The sequence below is a fragment of the Neophocaena asiaeorientalis genome, unplaced genomic scaffold, assembly GCF_003031525.2.
Source record: "Neophocaena asiaeorientalis asiaeorientalis breed wild unplaced genomic scaffold, Neophocaena_asiaeorientalis_V1.1 scaffold371, whole genome shotgun sequence".
Lineage (NCBI taxonomy): Eukaryota > Metazoa > Chordata > Mammalia > Artiodactyla > Phocoenidae > Neophocaena > Neophocaena asiaeorientalis.
In genome coordinates, this window is record NW_020172369.1 from 1,869,454 (window position 1) to 1,887,005 (window position 17,552).

At 36.5% G+C, this 17,552-nt stretch overlaps 1 protein-coding gene across 1 annotated transcript in view; it reads right to left on the bottom strand.

The window, feature by feature from the left end:
• Positions 1 to 17,552, bottom strand: part of RALYL (RALY RNA binding protein like) — an 850,165-nt gene that overhangs the window by 513,617 nt on the left and 318,996 nt on the right. The window contains exon 2 of the mRNA XM_024731420.1: positions 11,225 to 11,503. Coding sequence (XP_024587188.1) covers positions 11,225 to 11,480 — 256 coding nt within the window. The 5' untranslated portion in view covers positions 11,481 to 11,503. The remainder of the gene's footprint in view (positions 1 to 11,224; positions 11,504 to 17,552) is intronic.

Below are 17,552 nucleotides of genomic sequence, written 5' to 3' on the forward strand. Positions count from 1 at the left end.
CAAAAAAAAAAAAAAAAAAAAAAAAACTCTCATGGGAAAGGTACCCTTCCTGTTCCAGGAATTAAAGAGACATCCTTATCACCAGAAATAGGGAATTTGAGGCCTAGAAGCCTGTATAAACAAACTTTGTTACTTCTTTACTAATTTACTACCCCAAGGGCAAACCCCTTTGTTTTGTCAATTCTTTACAAATTTATTGTTTCCTTGTCTACAAGGTATAAAAGCTGCCTGCTTTGGTCACTTTTTTCAGTTTCATATTTCTATAAGGTCCTGTATGTACAAATTAAATTTTTCTCCTGTTAATCTGTCTTATATTAATTTAATAAATATATCAGCCAAAAAACCTTGAAGAGAAGAAAGGAAATGTTCACCTCCCCTATAGTAGCCACTCACTGAAAGATGTCAGAACATTCCACAGCCTGGTCCCTGGATGAAAGAGGGGCAGAGCTTCCATCCTCACCCACCTCCTCCCTAGGACACTGATTGTATTTTATGTGAGAAAGAAATAAATTTCTATTATGTTAACTATTGAAATGTCAAGGTTTATCTGATACTGAGGCTGGTATACTTTAACTAAAATATTATACAATAGTTGTCTTATGAGAAAGATCAAGTAAGTTGACGATTCTACTTTAAGTAAAAATGCAATAGATAATAAAGACCATGCATTCAAGTTGCCTGGTTTAAGCCTGACATCACAGAATAATCATTAATAGCATCCCTTCTCACTCTAAGAAGTATCCTGGTTTGGATGATAAGATGTACAGTCATGTTACTAATACACTTATATGAAAAAAATTGCTGGTGAGAATAAATATTGAAAATAGTTAGGATGAGATTACATGAGCTTGATATCCTGCAGAAGCATCTGTGTGCTATAAGGCAAGTTTATTTCTCAGAGCTTCAGTTCTTATCCAGCAGAATAAGCATCAAAAAAGATAATCTGTGCTTGAAAAGCTTAGACAATGATGAAGTACTGTGCAAATATCTAGCCATTAATAAGACAAAACTATGAAAGGGTACCATTTTAAGGAATGTAAAGGAAGTATTCAATGAATAAAACCTTTCTTTAAACCCATATATCATTTACTATAAACTTTGAATAAAATATGTCTATGTTAACATTTGATGCTTATTAAAGACAGGATTATATTTAGAAAAATTAAATCAGGCTTACTTTTTTAACATCTTTATTGGAGTATAATAGCTTTACAATGTTGTGTTAGTTTCTGCTGTATAACAAAGTGAATCAGCTATATGTATACATATATCCCAATATCCCCTCCCTCTTGCCTCTCCCCCCCACCCTCCTATCCCACCCCTCTAGGTGGTCACAAAGCACTGAGCTGGTCTCTCTGTGCTATGAGGCTGTTTCCCACTAGCTATCTATTTTACAGTTGGTAGTATATATATGTCCATGCCACTCTCTCACTTCATCCCAGCCTACCCTTACTGCTCCCTGTGTCCTCAAGTCAATTCTCTACATCTGCGTGTTTATTCCTGTCCTGCCCCTAAGTTCAACAGAACCAATCTTTTTTTTTTTTTAGATTACACATATATGTGCTGGCATACGGTATTTGATTTTTTCTTTCTGACTTGCTTCACTCTGTATGACAGACTCGAGTTCCAAACACCTCACTACAAATAACTCAATTTCATTTCTTTTTATGGCTGAGTAATATTCCATTGTATATATGTGCCACATCTTCTTTATCCATTCATCTGTTGATGGACACCTAGGTTTCTTCCATGTCCTGGCTATTGTAAATAGAGCTGAAATGAACATTGTGGTATATGACTCTTTTTGAATTATGGTTTTCTCAGTGTATATGCCCAGTAGTGGGATTGCTGGGTCATATGGTAGTTCTATTTTTAGTTTTTTAAGGAACCTCCATACTGTTCTCCATAGTGGATGTATCAATTTACATTCCCACCAACAGTGCAAGAGTGCTACCTTTTCTCCACACCCTCTCCAGCATTTATTGTTTGTAGATTTTTTGATGATGGCCATTCTGATCAGTGTGAGGTGATACCTCATCAAGACAGTATGGTACTGGCACATAAAGAGAAATATACATCAATGGAACAGGCTAGAAAGCCCAGAGATAAACCCACACACATATGGTCATCTTATCTTTGATATAGGAGGCAATAATATACAATGGAGAAAAGAGAGCCTCTTCAATAAGTGGTGCTGGGAAAACTAGACAGCTACATGTAAAAGAATGAAATTAGAACACTCCCTAACACCATACACAAAAATAAACTCAAAATGGATTAAAGACCTAAATGTAAGGCCAGACATTATCCAACTCTTAGAGGAAAACATAGGCACAACACTCTATGACATAAATCAGAGCAAGATCCTTTTTGACCCACTGCCTACAGAAACGGAAATAAAAACAAACAAATGGGACCTAATGAAACTTAAAACCTTCTGCACAGCAAAGGAAACCATAAAGAAGACGAAAAGACACCCCTCAGAATGGGAGAAAATATTTGCAAACAAAGCAACTGACAATTATTAATTTCCAAAATATAGAAGCAGCTCATGCAGCTCAATATCAAAAAAAGAAACAACCCAATCCAAAAATGGGCAGAAGACCTAAACAGACATTTCTCCAAAGAATATATACAGATTGCCAACAAACACATGAAAGGATGCTCATCATTGCTAATCATTAGAGAAATCAGGCCTATTGAATAGCTACTTCTCAGGTGTCTGACTTTTGAGAGACTGAATCCCCTTGCATGGAGACCACACTGCCTTCCCTTTACAGCAACCCCATTGCAATTACTTGCTTTTCAGGGAACTTGCAACCAACCCTTCTTCTTCTTTCTCCTTCTCTTCCTCCTCCTTCTCCTTTTTTCTTTCTCTCTTCATCTTCTTGTGTTACACTTTTAAATGGGGGCAAAATGCCCTTTAGTGAAATCCATCCATTCCTCTAAACATCCAACCATTCACCCAGCACATACTTATTGAGCATTTGCCATGGAAGTGTCAGCACACTTCAAGGTGCCAAGAAGATTAATATAAACATATATAGTCACTGTTCTCCAGGAGCTTAGTGTATGGGGAGAAGGGAAAGATACCTATCACAAAACAGTAAATATAAAAATATAATTGAAAAGAAGGTATGTGCTAGAAAGGGATACCAGTAGGTTTGAGGTATCAAAATAGGTTTCCTTAAAGTAATGACATTTGACCTGTGGTCTGAAGGATGAACAGTCAACTGAAGGGAGTGAAGAAGTGGGGAAGTGAGGTGAGATGGTGGCAAGCTTGGCAAGCATATTCCACACACTCACACAGCCTGCGCAAATGTCCTGGTGAGGAAAAGATGACTTGTTCAAAGAACTGATATAAGTCAATTCAGATGGAGCACCAAGAAAGGCTCAGAAGATGATGTTGTAAGTCTGCAAATGAGCAGAAAACAGATCACATAGAAAGTTGTAGGCCACAAGTGTTTCAGTTTCTTTTCTGAGAACAATGGAAAATCATACATAGTTTTTATCAAAGGGTGATACGGTTAAATTTGTATTTTGAAGAGATCACTCTGGATGCAAAATGGTAGCTGAGAATAAAAACACTTTTGAAATCCATTACTCCTAGGACACACTTGATAGATCGTTACCAGCATTTGTTTTCTTCTTCTTTGTCAACACCCACGATTGCTCTCCAATATATTCCTTCTTATCAATGAATTTTCCATTACTTCCCTCATGATAAGAATTAAGAATATTCACCAGATTTACTTTAAAATTAGCAATCCCTATTCATGTTCTTTCTTTGAATTCCTTAAGCATTTACAAGACCTTTATAATGTAATAAAATTAATTTAATTCTCTATTTTATGTATTCTTTTTTTAAGCTAGACTTTGGTCCTCAACAAAAGGAACCTGTATACAGGCTTTAGAGAAAAAATGATTTCTACAGATAAATGATTTTTTAGTGTTGGATTCTTCCTATTATTAATAACTAACTTCCTAAGTTCATAAATTGTGCTTTTGCAACCAACCGAAGAGTGAAAGTATCTAAAAATAAAGACCTTACAAATGCCTATTTATAGCCTGTGTGTAATCAAACAAAGTGCAATCAGTAGAAATTGACATTGATTGAGACTTAGTCTCCAACCTCTGCATGGTATTTTGGTACAAAAGAACACTTTATGTGTGACCTCTCATATAAAAATTGTCAGTATTAAACATTTAAGATGTTTATTTCACCTTTCACATAATGTGTTTGAGAAAAAACAGTTCCAATGGCTAAATTTCTATTAAAAATATAATAAATATTTCTAATATTAACAAAATTTAGAATCTAATTTCAATGAATTATTAAGGAGAGGATTCTCTTTTAAATTTTTAAATATAAATTATTTTAAATAACCAAATTGAAATACATTTTTATAGTGAGCTTTACATTATAGAAATTGTGTTTTTTATAAAAATTATTCAGAATAATTTCACAGATTTTGATTTTTTAAGAATCCCCAAGTACTGTGGATGAAAATGCAATCAATTGTTCTTTTCCACAGTTTAGCAATCCTTCATTACATATCAAAGGCAGGAAGCCAGGGTTAAAAAAGGGATATCCCCTTTTCTACTGTGGTGCAAAAGATGTGCTGAAGAGCTGAAAACATATAATACAGCAAAATTAAGTTGTGACCAAGTTTCCTTTTCTTCATAATACCCACAGTGTATGCTGTGATGGGTACCCGGAAGGCAGCAATACCAAAAATCCATGTCTTCACCCAGTTTATTTATTTAAAATCCTTTAATGTGTTATCATATCTCAAAACATATGACAAAGGGTATTTATCAGGTAAATTTCCTCAAAGTGCCAACCTTGACATGGGAATAAGAAGAGGAGATATCACTGGGGAAATGAAGAGAGAATGATTTTGAAACACGTTTCACAGACTGGGGTCACAGCTGGCATGAGGTCACATGCCACACAAGTTTGAATGAGTGAACTGTGCAATGAAAAACAAAAGGCATAAACTTTAAAGAGTAGTACAGAAAAGGGGACAGGGCACCCAAAATAAATATGTCAAAGTCACAATCAAGTTTGAGACATACCTTGATCATAGATTAAAAAAAAGAACTGTGGACATTCATTGCAGTTTGGGGAAATAAGTACTTTTCTTTGTTTTTGTTTAATTGCTCTGAGGTAATAAATATATAGGAGTCTTACCCCAATGGAAAAATATCACCTTAATTATTAGTTTATATGCTATATGCCTTTAAGGGAAATAACCTCAGGAAAAAAAACACGTATTCAATAAAATATTCCTTGTGTTCATTATCATGTTAGTAAAATACACAGACCATGGAACTACTTCAAGGTGCCTTTTCATGTGTTATGGTATAAAATTTAGGAATCTTTGTCGATATAGTAAAAATAAAATATCCAAGGAAGAAAAGTTAATCAAACCATAATAGACTGTGACCTATTTTCAAAAATCAGATTAGAGTTCCAATATTTTGAGCTCTCATTACTGATCTCCCTTAGTTTCTCTATGAACTATAATTTTTAGGTAGAATCCAGCAATTTTTAAAATAATTTCTCATTTTATGTTTTCTCTGCTACTCAGCTGGGCAGATGGCTTTGGGTATAGAAGACACTGATATGGAAAGAAACTTAGGCTTTAAAGGTCCTGTGACTAAGCTCTCCTAAATGAGTTTTTTAAATATTAGAATCAAAAAGAACACTTGCATATATGGCCTTGGCAGTTTGGAAATCATTAGTAGCTTAAAGGAACTGATACAAGAATCAATAACTAAGAAAGTAGTCATCCAATAAGTTTAGGAAGTTTAAGAAGGACATAGTAACTACAACTTAGGATTGGGAGATCAAAGAGCTGTGAATAAAGTAGTTCAGATTTAGATTTCCAGAAGGCTTATCAGAAAGTCTCTTCTAGTTATTTGGACCCAAAGATTTCTCCACAGATCTGTCTTCAGCCAATATTCTTCTCACTCTATATACTTTCCCAGAGTGAGCTTATCCATCCCCATAATTTTAACACTATCTGTGTTGATGACTCACAATTTTTTTTTTTTTTTTTTTTTTTTTGTGGTACGCGGACCCCTCACTGTTGTGGCCTCTCCCGCTGTGGAGCCCAGGCGCTGGACGCGCAGGCTTAGTGGCCATGGATCACGGGCCCAACCGCTCCGCGGCATGTGGGATCTTCGCGGACTGGGGCACAAACCCGTGTACCCTCCATCGGCAGGTGGACTCTCAATCACTGTGCCACCAGGGAAGCCCAACTCACAAATTTTTTACTCTTAGTCCAAATCTCTCCTCTGAGTTTGGACCTGCATATTCAAGATTCTACTAGCTACAGGTACCTGGATGTCTTGAGGCACGTCAATCTTAATACCTCTATTCAATCCTGAACTCATTGTCTTACACAAAAATCTTTTTCCCTTTGGAAATCATTCTCCATCATCCTAGTGCTCTGCCAGTCAATCCAACAGAGAACTCAACCCAGAAATATGGAAATTATTCTTGATTCTTCTCTCCCTCTGTCTCACCCAGTGTGCCAACTAGTTATTAAGTCCTATTGATCCTACCTCATTTTCCTAATTTTTCCTTCTTCATTTCCATAATTAGATACCTTGACTCTTTCAGTAGGCTCCCAACACATTTCCTTGTTTCTAGTTTTATATCACATTAATCCATCCATCAATCTGCTAATGGATTATTCTTTCAATTAAAAAATGTCAACATATTACTCCCCAACTTAAAACATTTCAGTGTTTCCCCTTACTTGTAGACACAAAATGGTTACTAATATTTTCCATTTAATAAATGCTAGGTTTCATCACATGCATAACCGATTCTTAGTTTAAGGATAAATCTATAATTCCATAGTACTATAAGAACTCACATTAGGATGTTTAATTTTTTCTGGTACTATTGATGTTTAACTCTAATTTCTAAATTGCACATAAAAATTTTAAATACATTGTTATATGAAGATTGTTTCTATTTAGAAGAAGTTACTTGAATATACATTGAGGTCAAATAAGATAATATAGGTAAAGTACTAGCCCAATGCATGGCTTAATACTAATTTTCTTCCCACTCTAAAGAGAAATAACAATGCTTAAATAGGTTGTGGTACATGATGTTAATATCTATTTCTTATTTCAGTGGTCTATATTTGATCCATAATCAATCCACTTCAGGTCAAGGGCTTGTAGGGTTTAGTGGGAGTTGTGAATCATAAAAGATTTATTTGAGTGTCAAAAATTTCAAGAAGCCAGTGATTTTACCTAAACCTAAGTTTCACCTGTCACCAAAAGCAAAATACTTAAAGCCAGAAATTAATATACCTCCCGGGAAACTGTTTTCTTCAGGAACCAGCTTCCTATAAGGAACATCTGGAAGACAAGATGTTCCTGGGTCTCCAGCAATATGGTTTAAGAAAAGGTGAGCATGTTGAAACACTTGCCCTGAAAAGCAAGGTTATTAAGTTATAAAGCACTTGCTTTGTATGAAAAGGCATTCAACTTAGACACAAGGAGTGAGAGACTAGATTTCAACTAAAAGAATAAAGTCTTTGACTTGGATTCAGGCAGAAAGGGTGATTATGGCTGATTAAATAGGTGCTCCAGAGATTAACTGGAGGACACAACCGAGAGAGGATCCCAGAATGACTGGGAATGAAAAATGTATCTTATTAGAAGCACAATTTAATTATGTGGCTCTCAAAGCATAGTAATTTGGTGTCATCATCTTTTTCCTTGGGTTTTTCTAACTAAGGCACTAAATTTTAGTGTGGGTATTGCTCCTTCCCCACTGCATTCTTCTCAAAAGGACAGTGAATAAGTGAGCAGTGACAGGTGTTAGGGCCCAGGGTAGGCTGCCCCAAAATATGCCTCATTGACATATTGATTATTTTGAATTAAAGTTACTTAAGAAAGAGCTGATGCAAGAGAGACACTAACCCTCCTCTCTGTCTCTCTAAAGTCAGGAAATAAGTCTCTCTCATGTGAAAGGTGCCCTCCCTACAACAGGAGGTAGAAGAACACCCTTATTGCCAGCGATAGGGAATTTGGGCAGAGAAACCTGTTTAAACAAACCTTCTTACTTCTTTACTAATGTGCTACTCAAGCCCACACTTTGCTTAAACTCCTTACTAATTAAGTCCCCAAACCTAAGTTTCTTTGTCCTGTCAATTCCTCTCAAATTTATTGTTTCTTTTGAATGGATAAAAAGATGTGGCACATGTATACAGTGGAATAATACTCAGCCATAAAAAGAAACAAAATTGAGTTATTTGTAGTGAGGTGGATGGACCTATAGTCTGTCATACAGAGTGAAGTAAGTCAGAAAGACAAAAACAAATAACGTATGCTCACAGATATATATGGAATCTAAAAAAAAGAAAAAGAAAAACGGTTCTGAAGAACCTAGGGGCAGGACAGGAATAAACACGCAGATGTAGAGAATGGACTTGAGGACACGGGGAAGGGGAAGCTGGGATGAAGTGAGAGAGTGGCACTGACATATATACACTACCAAATGTAAAATAGCTAGTGGGAAGCAGCCGCATAGCACAGGGAGATAAGCTCTGTGCTTTGCGTCCACCTAGAGGGGTGGAATAGGGAGGGTGGGAGGGAGAGGCAAGAGGGAGGGGATATGGGGATATATGTATACATATAGCTGATTTACTTTGTTATACAGCAGAAACTAACACAACAATGTAAAGCCATTTTACTCCAGTAAAGATGTTAAAAAAAAATTATTGTTTCTTTGTCTCAAAAGTATAAAAGCTGCCTGCTCTGGCTACTTCTCAGGCCCCATTTCTGAGACCTCCAAGTGCACAAATTACAATTTGTTCCCTTTTCTCTTGTTAATCTATGTTGTGTCAATTTTATTACTAGCCCACCCACAAGTACTCAAGAGGGGTAGAGGGGGAAATTTCCCCCTCCCTGACATAGGAAAGAGACTCTGGAAAATTATCTGTAGTTCATTAACACGTGAACTGGACTTTACATTGGTCATTAATTTTTAAAAATTAATAGTTAAATGCATCTCTACTAGTATGTACTAATCTCATAACAATCAGGGTAGAGGCAATAAATGGGTATTTCTCTGATTTTGGCTCAGATGTGGCCCTAAGTAGAGATTTCAACTTAGAAGTTAAGGCAAAATTGGTCAGAAAATTCCAATATCAAGGTAAACAAGTAGAATTGGGACATTGAAAAAAAAAATATGTAAAACTTACCACTGTCTTTTGGATGGCATTACTTTTCTTTAAAATATAGAAAAGTGAATTGGAGAAATAAAAATAAAATTATATTCTTATACGGTAATGATTATTTGTGGTTTTATTGCAAGCATTTATGTAAAACATCTTTTTTTCCTCAAGACTATTACCTCAGACTTCACTCTCACTTTATTGAATTCCACACCTTCCCCCAATTTTTCGTAATTACATTGTATAACTTGATAATACAACATTCTTAACACTCTTCTAACTTGATTTGTTTATGCTTTTATAGCTTGTTTCTTTTATATGCTCCTTCATCTTTATTATGTCTGTGGACATGATAGAAGTAACATCATAAATTAAAATATGTAATTCCAGAGAGTTCTCTGGTGGCCTAGCAGTTAGGATTCTGGCCTTTCCTCACTATGGCCCAGGTTCAATCCCTGGTTGGGGAACTGAGATCCTGCAAGCCATGCGGTGTGGCCAAAAAATGTTTTATAAAAATATGTAATTCCAGTTACTGATGAGGGCTATGAAAAAAATACAAAGTACAATAATAGAATAGACAGTGCAGGCAAGAGGGTAGAAGACTATTTTATTTTAGATAAGTTGGTCAGAAAAGCCTCTCTGGGAAAGTAAAATTTGAGCACAGTATACAGTAAAGCAGGGAAAGAATGATTAGCAAGGACCTGTCTTCTGAGTAGAGGGAATAGCAAGTCAAAAGTCTCTGAGGTAGGAACAATCTTGGAATGTTTGTAGCATATCAAGACGGCCAGCAACACTGAAGTGGTACAAGAAGGCAGAGAGAAGGAGATGGAGTTGAAGATGTGGTAATGTGGTGCATCATCGCCATGGTATAGAATATAAACCTTATTCTGGGTGTAATGATAGGCATTACAGACTTAAGAGCAAATTAATGGCAAAATCTCATTTATGTTTTTAAAGGGACACTGGCAGGACTGGGAAGAGGCAGACCAGTTAGGGGGTTACTTTAGTAGTCCACCTGAGATGACAGTGGCCTGTATAAGATGGCTATTGGTATAGATTTAAAAGTTGATTGGGTTTGGGATATATTGATGGTAAGAAACATGATGATGGATTACATTTGGAGTGTGGGGGGAAGAGAAGGATCAAGGTTGATACCTAGGATTTTGTTTGAAAAACTGGATAAATGAAGGTTCCATTTATTGTGATGGAGAAGTATGCAGGTGAAGGAAGTTGCGATGTGGATATCCAAAAGAAGACCTGGTATAATCAGTTTAATATAAGAATCTGAACCTCACAAGATATATAAATTAGGGAATCACTGATGTGTTAATTATACTTTTTCCTTATGTAGAAAAAAGTGTCTAATTTATATTTTTATCTGCATACTTACTACAAAGTATTTTCTCCTAAGAATTTTACTTCAGACTGTATTCTCATTTCTTTGAAAAAAAAAAACTATATTATTCCCTGGGCATCAGACATAAATGTGATTATTGCACATGACTGAACAGGCATGACATACAAGATTCCTGCCTATATAAGAAAGAATAGTTTATATTCCTTTTCCAGTAATTAAGATTTACATATTTTTGCTATTTTCTATCCCTTCTCCCCACCAAAAAAAAAAAAAACAGTAAATGAGGAAAATACATTAGCCCCTCAGAACAAGTGCTATAAGTATAAAAACAAATTATTTTATTTTATTTTTTGCTCCACAAAGTGTTTCCTAGAAGATAAGACATCACTGCAAGTCAAATAAAGTTAAACATGATGCATATCTTTTATCTGCCTGGACCTGTTAAGACTGGTGGAGGTAATAAGTATTACAAAGCAGACGATCTCAAGCTTATAATAAGGCACTTATAAGTAAACCAATATGAGAACAAGAAAATAATATAAATTATAAATATATAAGTACTATAATTGGTTAAGAGATAAATATAATAGTAGTGCTTGTCCAGATATGCTCAGAGACTAGAACACTAATGTGAAACCCATACCGGAGAGGGACTTACCAAGTGGTTGGCCTGCGATGATCCTGGCATTTTCTCCAGCCACTGCAGCTCTTGCGTGCCGCTCACTCATGTACTGTACAAATGCATAACCTTTGTGAACTGAGCAGCCAACTATTTTTCCATACTTTGAGAAAATGGCTTCAATGTCAACTTTCTTGACAATGGCTGTATTTAGATTGCCAATGAAAACACGCGAGTTGATGGACTTGGGGTCATTCTTATTGGTGACATTGCTGGTCTGTGTTTTGCCAGTCATGGTTGGCTCACCTTGTTTTAATCCTTAAACAAACAACAACAAAAAAAAATCAAAAGGAAAATAATTAGATTGAATGGTTACCACTGGCTTTTAACAATTTTTCAATAGTGTACCAGGTAAACTCAAATCCCCAAGTACTACTGATTTTCTTGAGAAGAAAATTTAGTAATATATTAATAAAAGGTGAATATTGCATTGCAAAATGAAGTAGAAAAATAATTATAATTATTTAGCATACAGTTATAAATAAATTCCTGATTAATTTATCTAAAATTCAGGCCTGCACAGTGATAAACGTTTTGTAGTTTTTATTTTTAAGTCTATCAATATTTCAGAAGCAAGTATGAGAAATAAGCCACCTTAATCTATCAGTGAAAAAGAAAATCCAGAATGACTAAGGTCTGATGGTGGAATATAGTACTGTAACCTCCATTTATGGTGGAGAACATGCATTTTTATTTCTACATTTTCTATAATACGTAGATATGTTAGCTATTTCATTATCAAAACCCTTCTATCAGAAACTAACAATTCATTTCATTAAATGCTGTGGAAGAGAAAAAATGGAATTAAAATTTTTATTGGAAAATTTAACATAAGAAAAACATATTTTGAAAATAAAGGATTTAACCAGAATTAATTCTGTACATTCTCTGTAACCAATACCAAATATCAGTTTAAAAAACAAAAACAAAAACAAAAAAACAACAGCATGTGTAGCTAGTTTTCATCAATGATCAGCAAATTAGTAGACTGGGCATCTGTACTGAAATTTCCATTCTCAACCTCATTTTTAATTCATTTACTTAATGGCTCCTATGTTGCCTAAGGACTGCTAGTATTTCTAAAAACTGTTTTGTGAGTTTGGCAGAGTATTTAATTGTGCTTAATTAAACTCAATGAAACTTTTATTTCCAAGTACTCCAGCACTTACAGATTTATTTTTTAAGCCTTTAAAAATGCATTCATTCATTCAACAATATTTATTAAGCACTATTTTTTTTCTTTTTTCTTTTTATTTTTTTGCCAGACATCATCTTCTAAAGTGCCTACCAATTTAAAGAAACTAGTATGGTGAAACTAAAATTTCAACAAGGATACTATCTCTAATATTGATGATAATTGTTGAACACTAGCTAATTGATACATTTTATCAGTGACATATTTTTATACAAATAATATCTTAAAATCTTATAGCTATATAAATAATAAGTGTATATTGTTTTTAAAAACAATTTAAAATGACATTTCTAAATTGAGCACTAAAGGGGTGGAAATTTTAAAGACGTAAATTAGATATACTTGAAAATTTACTCACTATTCATTTAAAGCAGCTACTTCTAAAATCAAGAGCAACCACGTAACACAAAAATGTTTCAAATTAGGCTGTTAATGATTACTTCTTGGATTATTAAAATTTTACTAAATATTGGACACAACATTATACATATCTCTTTATAATGAAGGTTGACTTCATAAACAGCTATTCACATAAAAATTGAGTATGGTATCATTTAAAACAGTGATTATATTGCTGCTTTGTTTTGTTTTGGCTTAGCTACATTTAAGGGCTTCCTTTAAGAATTATTCAAGGTTAGGGTTGAAGGAAACGAAAGTTGATTCTTTTTTTTTAATTTTGCAATTTGAGCTATTGCATACCTTAAGCTAATGCTCTGAGAATCAATTCAAATAAGAAAAATTAAGGTGTACATATGTATTTTAAACATTTAGCTTCCTCATATAATCTAGTGTATTTTAACCACACTGAAGAGGAAAAATAAACTAAATATCCATTTTTTGGCTCCAGAATGTATTAAGGGCTACCTTTCTTACAACTCTAGTCCAACATCAGTAATGCAATCCATAGAAATAATATTATTTTCTTTTTGCTCTTATGTGATAGATATTTTTAGAAATATCATAAAGCTACTTTTAAGAATTAATGATTCTTATGGTTGACATTTTCTTTCCTGGACAGGAAATAAAATTTATTCCTGGACAGGAATAAATTGGTTAAAATGGAAACACAAGAATTCTTAGAAGAGGTCATAAACATGGTTTACAGAGCCCAGTGGTCTTTCTTTGACAGTGACCCTGAGTCAAATTTAAAATGAGGGCACAGCTGCACTCTGAATTCTTACTGTAAGTGTCAACATGCTTTCTCTGACTCCAACCTTTTACTATATGTAGATGACTCTCATAACTATAAGTCCAAACTGCCTTTTGTGTAATTCCACTTAATGACTTTTGATCACCTTAAAGTCTCTGTGTATCTAACTGCTCACATAAAGACTGACTTGCCAGTTTCTATCAGGTTTTAATAATGAAAGAGTTTTGTCACTGGGTTGTACACTATCAATATTCTCTGAAAAATTAAGCCTTAACTCATAATGTAATATTTAGTTTGTGTTTCTCTGTTACATGACTCTTCATCAGTTGAAGAAAGACTTCCACTTTCCATCATGATGGAATAACAAGGGTTAAATTACCTCTCTGACTCAAACAACTAGAAAATCAGGCTAATATACATGGAACAAATATTTTTTTCTGACATTAAGCCATAGGCAGTGCAGATCTATGACAGCTAAGCAAAAATAAATAAATAAATAACAAAGTAAGGTCTAGGCTTGCCCCAGCTTTCTGTCTGGGAAGCATATTTCATGGCATAGAGTTGGTGTGTGTGTGTGTGTGTGTGTGTGCGTGCACGTGTGCATGTGTGTGTGTATCACTGAAAGCAGAGACAGTGACCTTACTGAATTTATGTGATAGATCAGTGTTTAAGGTGTCTAAAGAGGCAGGAATTTGTGAGACAGATTTCTAGAGAGAAGAGAGCTATACAGAGAAATAATTCCAGAAATCACCTTAGGGGTCCCTTGAATCTATGCTGATTCCTAGGATATGCATGCAATGGATGAACTTCTATGAGGCTGGTTAAAAAGTTATTGGAAAGCTGTGAGCTGAATGCTTCCCAGACCCACAAAAGGCTATGTATCATTCAATTCCTACATGTGACAGTAGAAAGTCCAAATTGAATCCCTCAATCATTAAATTTAGACATCAGAAGGACCAGGCCTTAGTAATGGGCATAAATAATCCCCAGAGTAAAAAGTACTCAAGGACCACCCCAACAAAACTTAAAAACAACTCTCAGGATGATCAAACTAAACCAAAAAACAACTTAACTGTCTATGAGAGCAAAGCATAATACTTCTTTATGAAAACTAGAACTCAGACAGTCAACAATATAAAATACAAAATCTTTAGAATCTAGTTAAAACCTCCTAGAGATCCCAAGATCAAAACCTATGACCCATAATCGGGAGAGAAATTAAAGATACAAGAAAGAATCAAGTGGAACATGTAAAGATGAAAACTGTAATATCTAAAATGAAAAATTGATTTTTTCTCACTAGGAGCTCCATCTGAAGTGCTGGGTGCAAGGCTTCCAAGTGAGGCATCCTATGAGCAAGTGAAAGAATAAGCACAAAGGGAAAGGAAAAAAAAAAAAAGAGTGTAAAGACTTAAAATGCAGCAGAGATCCAAGCAGTTTGAGTTTGCTCCTGCCCTTTCTGCAAGGGGTAATCAAAACTCTACTGCAGAGAGGAGGAGCTTCAAGATGCTGGAGCGTTAAGACGTGGAGATCACTTCCTCCCCACAAATACATCAGAAATACATCTACATGTGGAACAACTCCTACAGAACACCTACTGAACGCTGGTAGAAGACCTCAGACCTCCCAAAAGGCAAGAAACTCCCCACGTACCTGGGTAGCGCAAAAGAAAAAAGAAGAAACAAAGACAAAAGAATAGGGGCAAGACCTGCACCAGTGGGAGGGAGCCATGAAGGAGGAAAGGTTTCCACACACTAGAAAGCCCCTTCACAGGCAGAGACTGCAGGTGGCAGAGGGGGGAAGCTTTGGAGCCGCAGAGGGGAACACAGCAGCAGGAGTGCGGTGGGCAAAGCGGAGAGATTCCCGCACAGAGGATCTATGCTGACCAGCACTAACCAGCCGGAGAGGCTTGTCTGCTCACCCGCTGGGGCGGGGTGGGGGCTGCTGGGAGCTGAGGCTCAGGCTTCGGTTGGATAGCAGGGAGAGGACTGGTGTTGTGTTCCATGAACACAGCCTGAAGGGGGCTAGTGCACGATGACGGCTACCTGGGAGGGAGTCCAGGAAAAAGTCTGGAGCTGCCGAAGAGGCAACAGACATTTTCGTGCCTCTGTTTCCCATGCGCGAGGAGAGGGGATTAAGCGCGCCTCTTAAAGGAGCTCCAGAGATGAGCGTGAGCTGCGGTTATCAGCGCAGACCCCAGAGACGGGCATGAGATGCAAAGGGTGCTGCTGCTGCCACCAAGAAGCCTGTGTGCAAGCACAGGTCACTCTCCACAACTCCCCTCCCGGGAGTCTGTGTAGACCACCACTGCCAGGATCCTGTGATCCAGGGACAACTTCCCCGGGAAAATGCACAGCGTGCAACGTCACGCCGGCCTCTGTCTCACAGGCTCTACCCACACTCCTTGCTCCTCCTTACCCCACGGCCTGAGTTGAGCCAGAGCCACTGAATCAGCGGCTCCTTTAACCCCATCCTGCCTGAGCGAAGAATAGATGCCCTCAGGCGACCTACATGCAGAGGCGGGTCCAAATCCAAAGCTGTACCCCAAGAACTGTGCAAACAAAGGAAAGAAAGGAAAATCTCTCCCAGCAGCCTCAGGAACAGAGGATTAAATCTCCACAATCAACTTGATGTACCCTGCATCTGTGGAAATCATGAATAGACAACGAATCATCCCAAATTGAGGAGGTGGACTTTGGGAGCAAAGATATATATACTTTTTTCTCTTTTTGTGAGTGTGTATGCGTATGCTTCTGTGTGTGATTTTGTCTGTATAGCTTTGTTTTTACCATTTGTCCTAGGGTTCTGTGTGTCCGTTTTTTTTACTTTAAAAAATTTTCTTCTTAATACTTCTTTTACTTTTTATTTTAATAACTTCATTTTATTTTACTTTATTTTATTTTATCTTCTTTCTTTCTTTCTATTTTTTCTCCTTTTTATTCCTGAACCGTGTGGATGAAAGGCTCTTGGTCCTCCAGCCAGGCATCAGGGCTGTACCTCTGAGGTGGGAGAGCCAAGATCAGGACACTGGTCCACAAGAGACCTACAAACTCCACGTAATATCAAATGGCGAAAAACTCCCAGAGATCTCCATCTCAACACCAAGACCCAGCTTCACTCAATGACCAGCAAGCTACAGTGCTGGACACCTTATGCCAAACAACTAGCAAGACAGGAACACAACCCCACCCATTAGCAGAGAGGCCACCTAAAATCATAATAAGGCCCCAGCAACCCCAAAACACACCACCAGACATGGACCTGCCCACCAGAAAGAAAAGATCCAGCCTCATCCACCAGAACACAGGCACTAGTCCGCTCACCAGGAAGCCTACACAACCCACTGAACCAAACTTAGCCACTGGGGACAGACAGCAAAAACAACAGGAACTGTGAACCTTCAGCATGTGAAAAAGAGACCCCAAACACAGTAAGTTAAGCAAATTGAGAAGACAGAAAAACACACAGCAGATGAAGGAGCAAGGCAAACACCCAGCAGGACTAACAAATGAAGAGGAAATAGGCAGTCTACCTGAAAACGAATTCAGAATAATGATAGTAAAGAAGATCCAAAATCTTGGAAACAGAATAGAGAAAATACAGGAAACGTTTAACAAGGACCTAGAAGAACTAAAGAGCAAACAAACAGTGATGAACAACACAAAAAATGAATTTAAAAATTCTCTAGAAGGGATCAATAGCAGAATAACTGAGGTAGAAAAGAGGATAAGTGACCTGGAAGATAAAATAGTGGAAATAACTACTGCAGAGCAGAATAAAGAAAAAAAGAATGAAAAGAACTGAGGACAGTCTCAGAGACCTCTGGGACAACATTAAATGCACCAACATTCGAATTCTAGGGGTCCCAGAAGAAGAAGAGAAAAAGAAAGGGGCTGAGAAAATATTTGAAGGGTGTGTGGTTGAAAACTTCCGTAATATGGGATAGGAAAGGGTTAATCAAG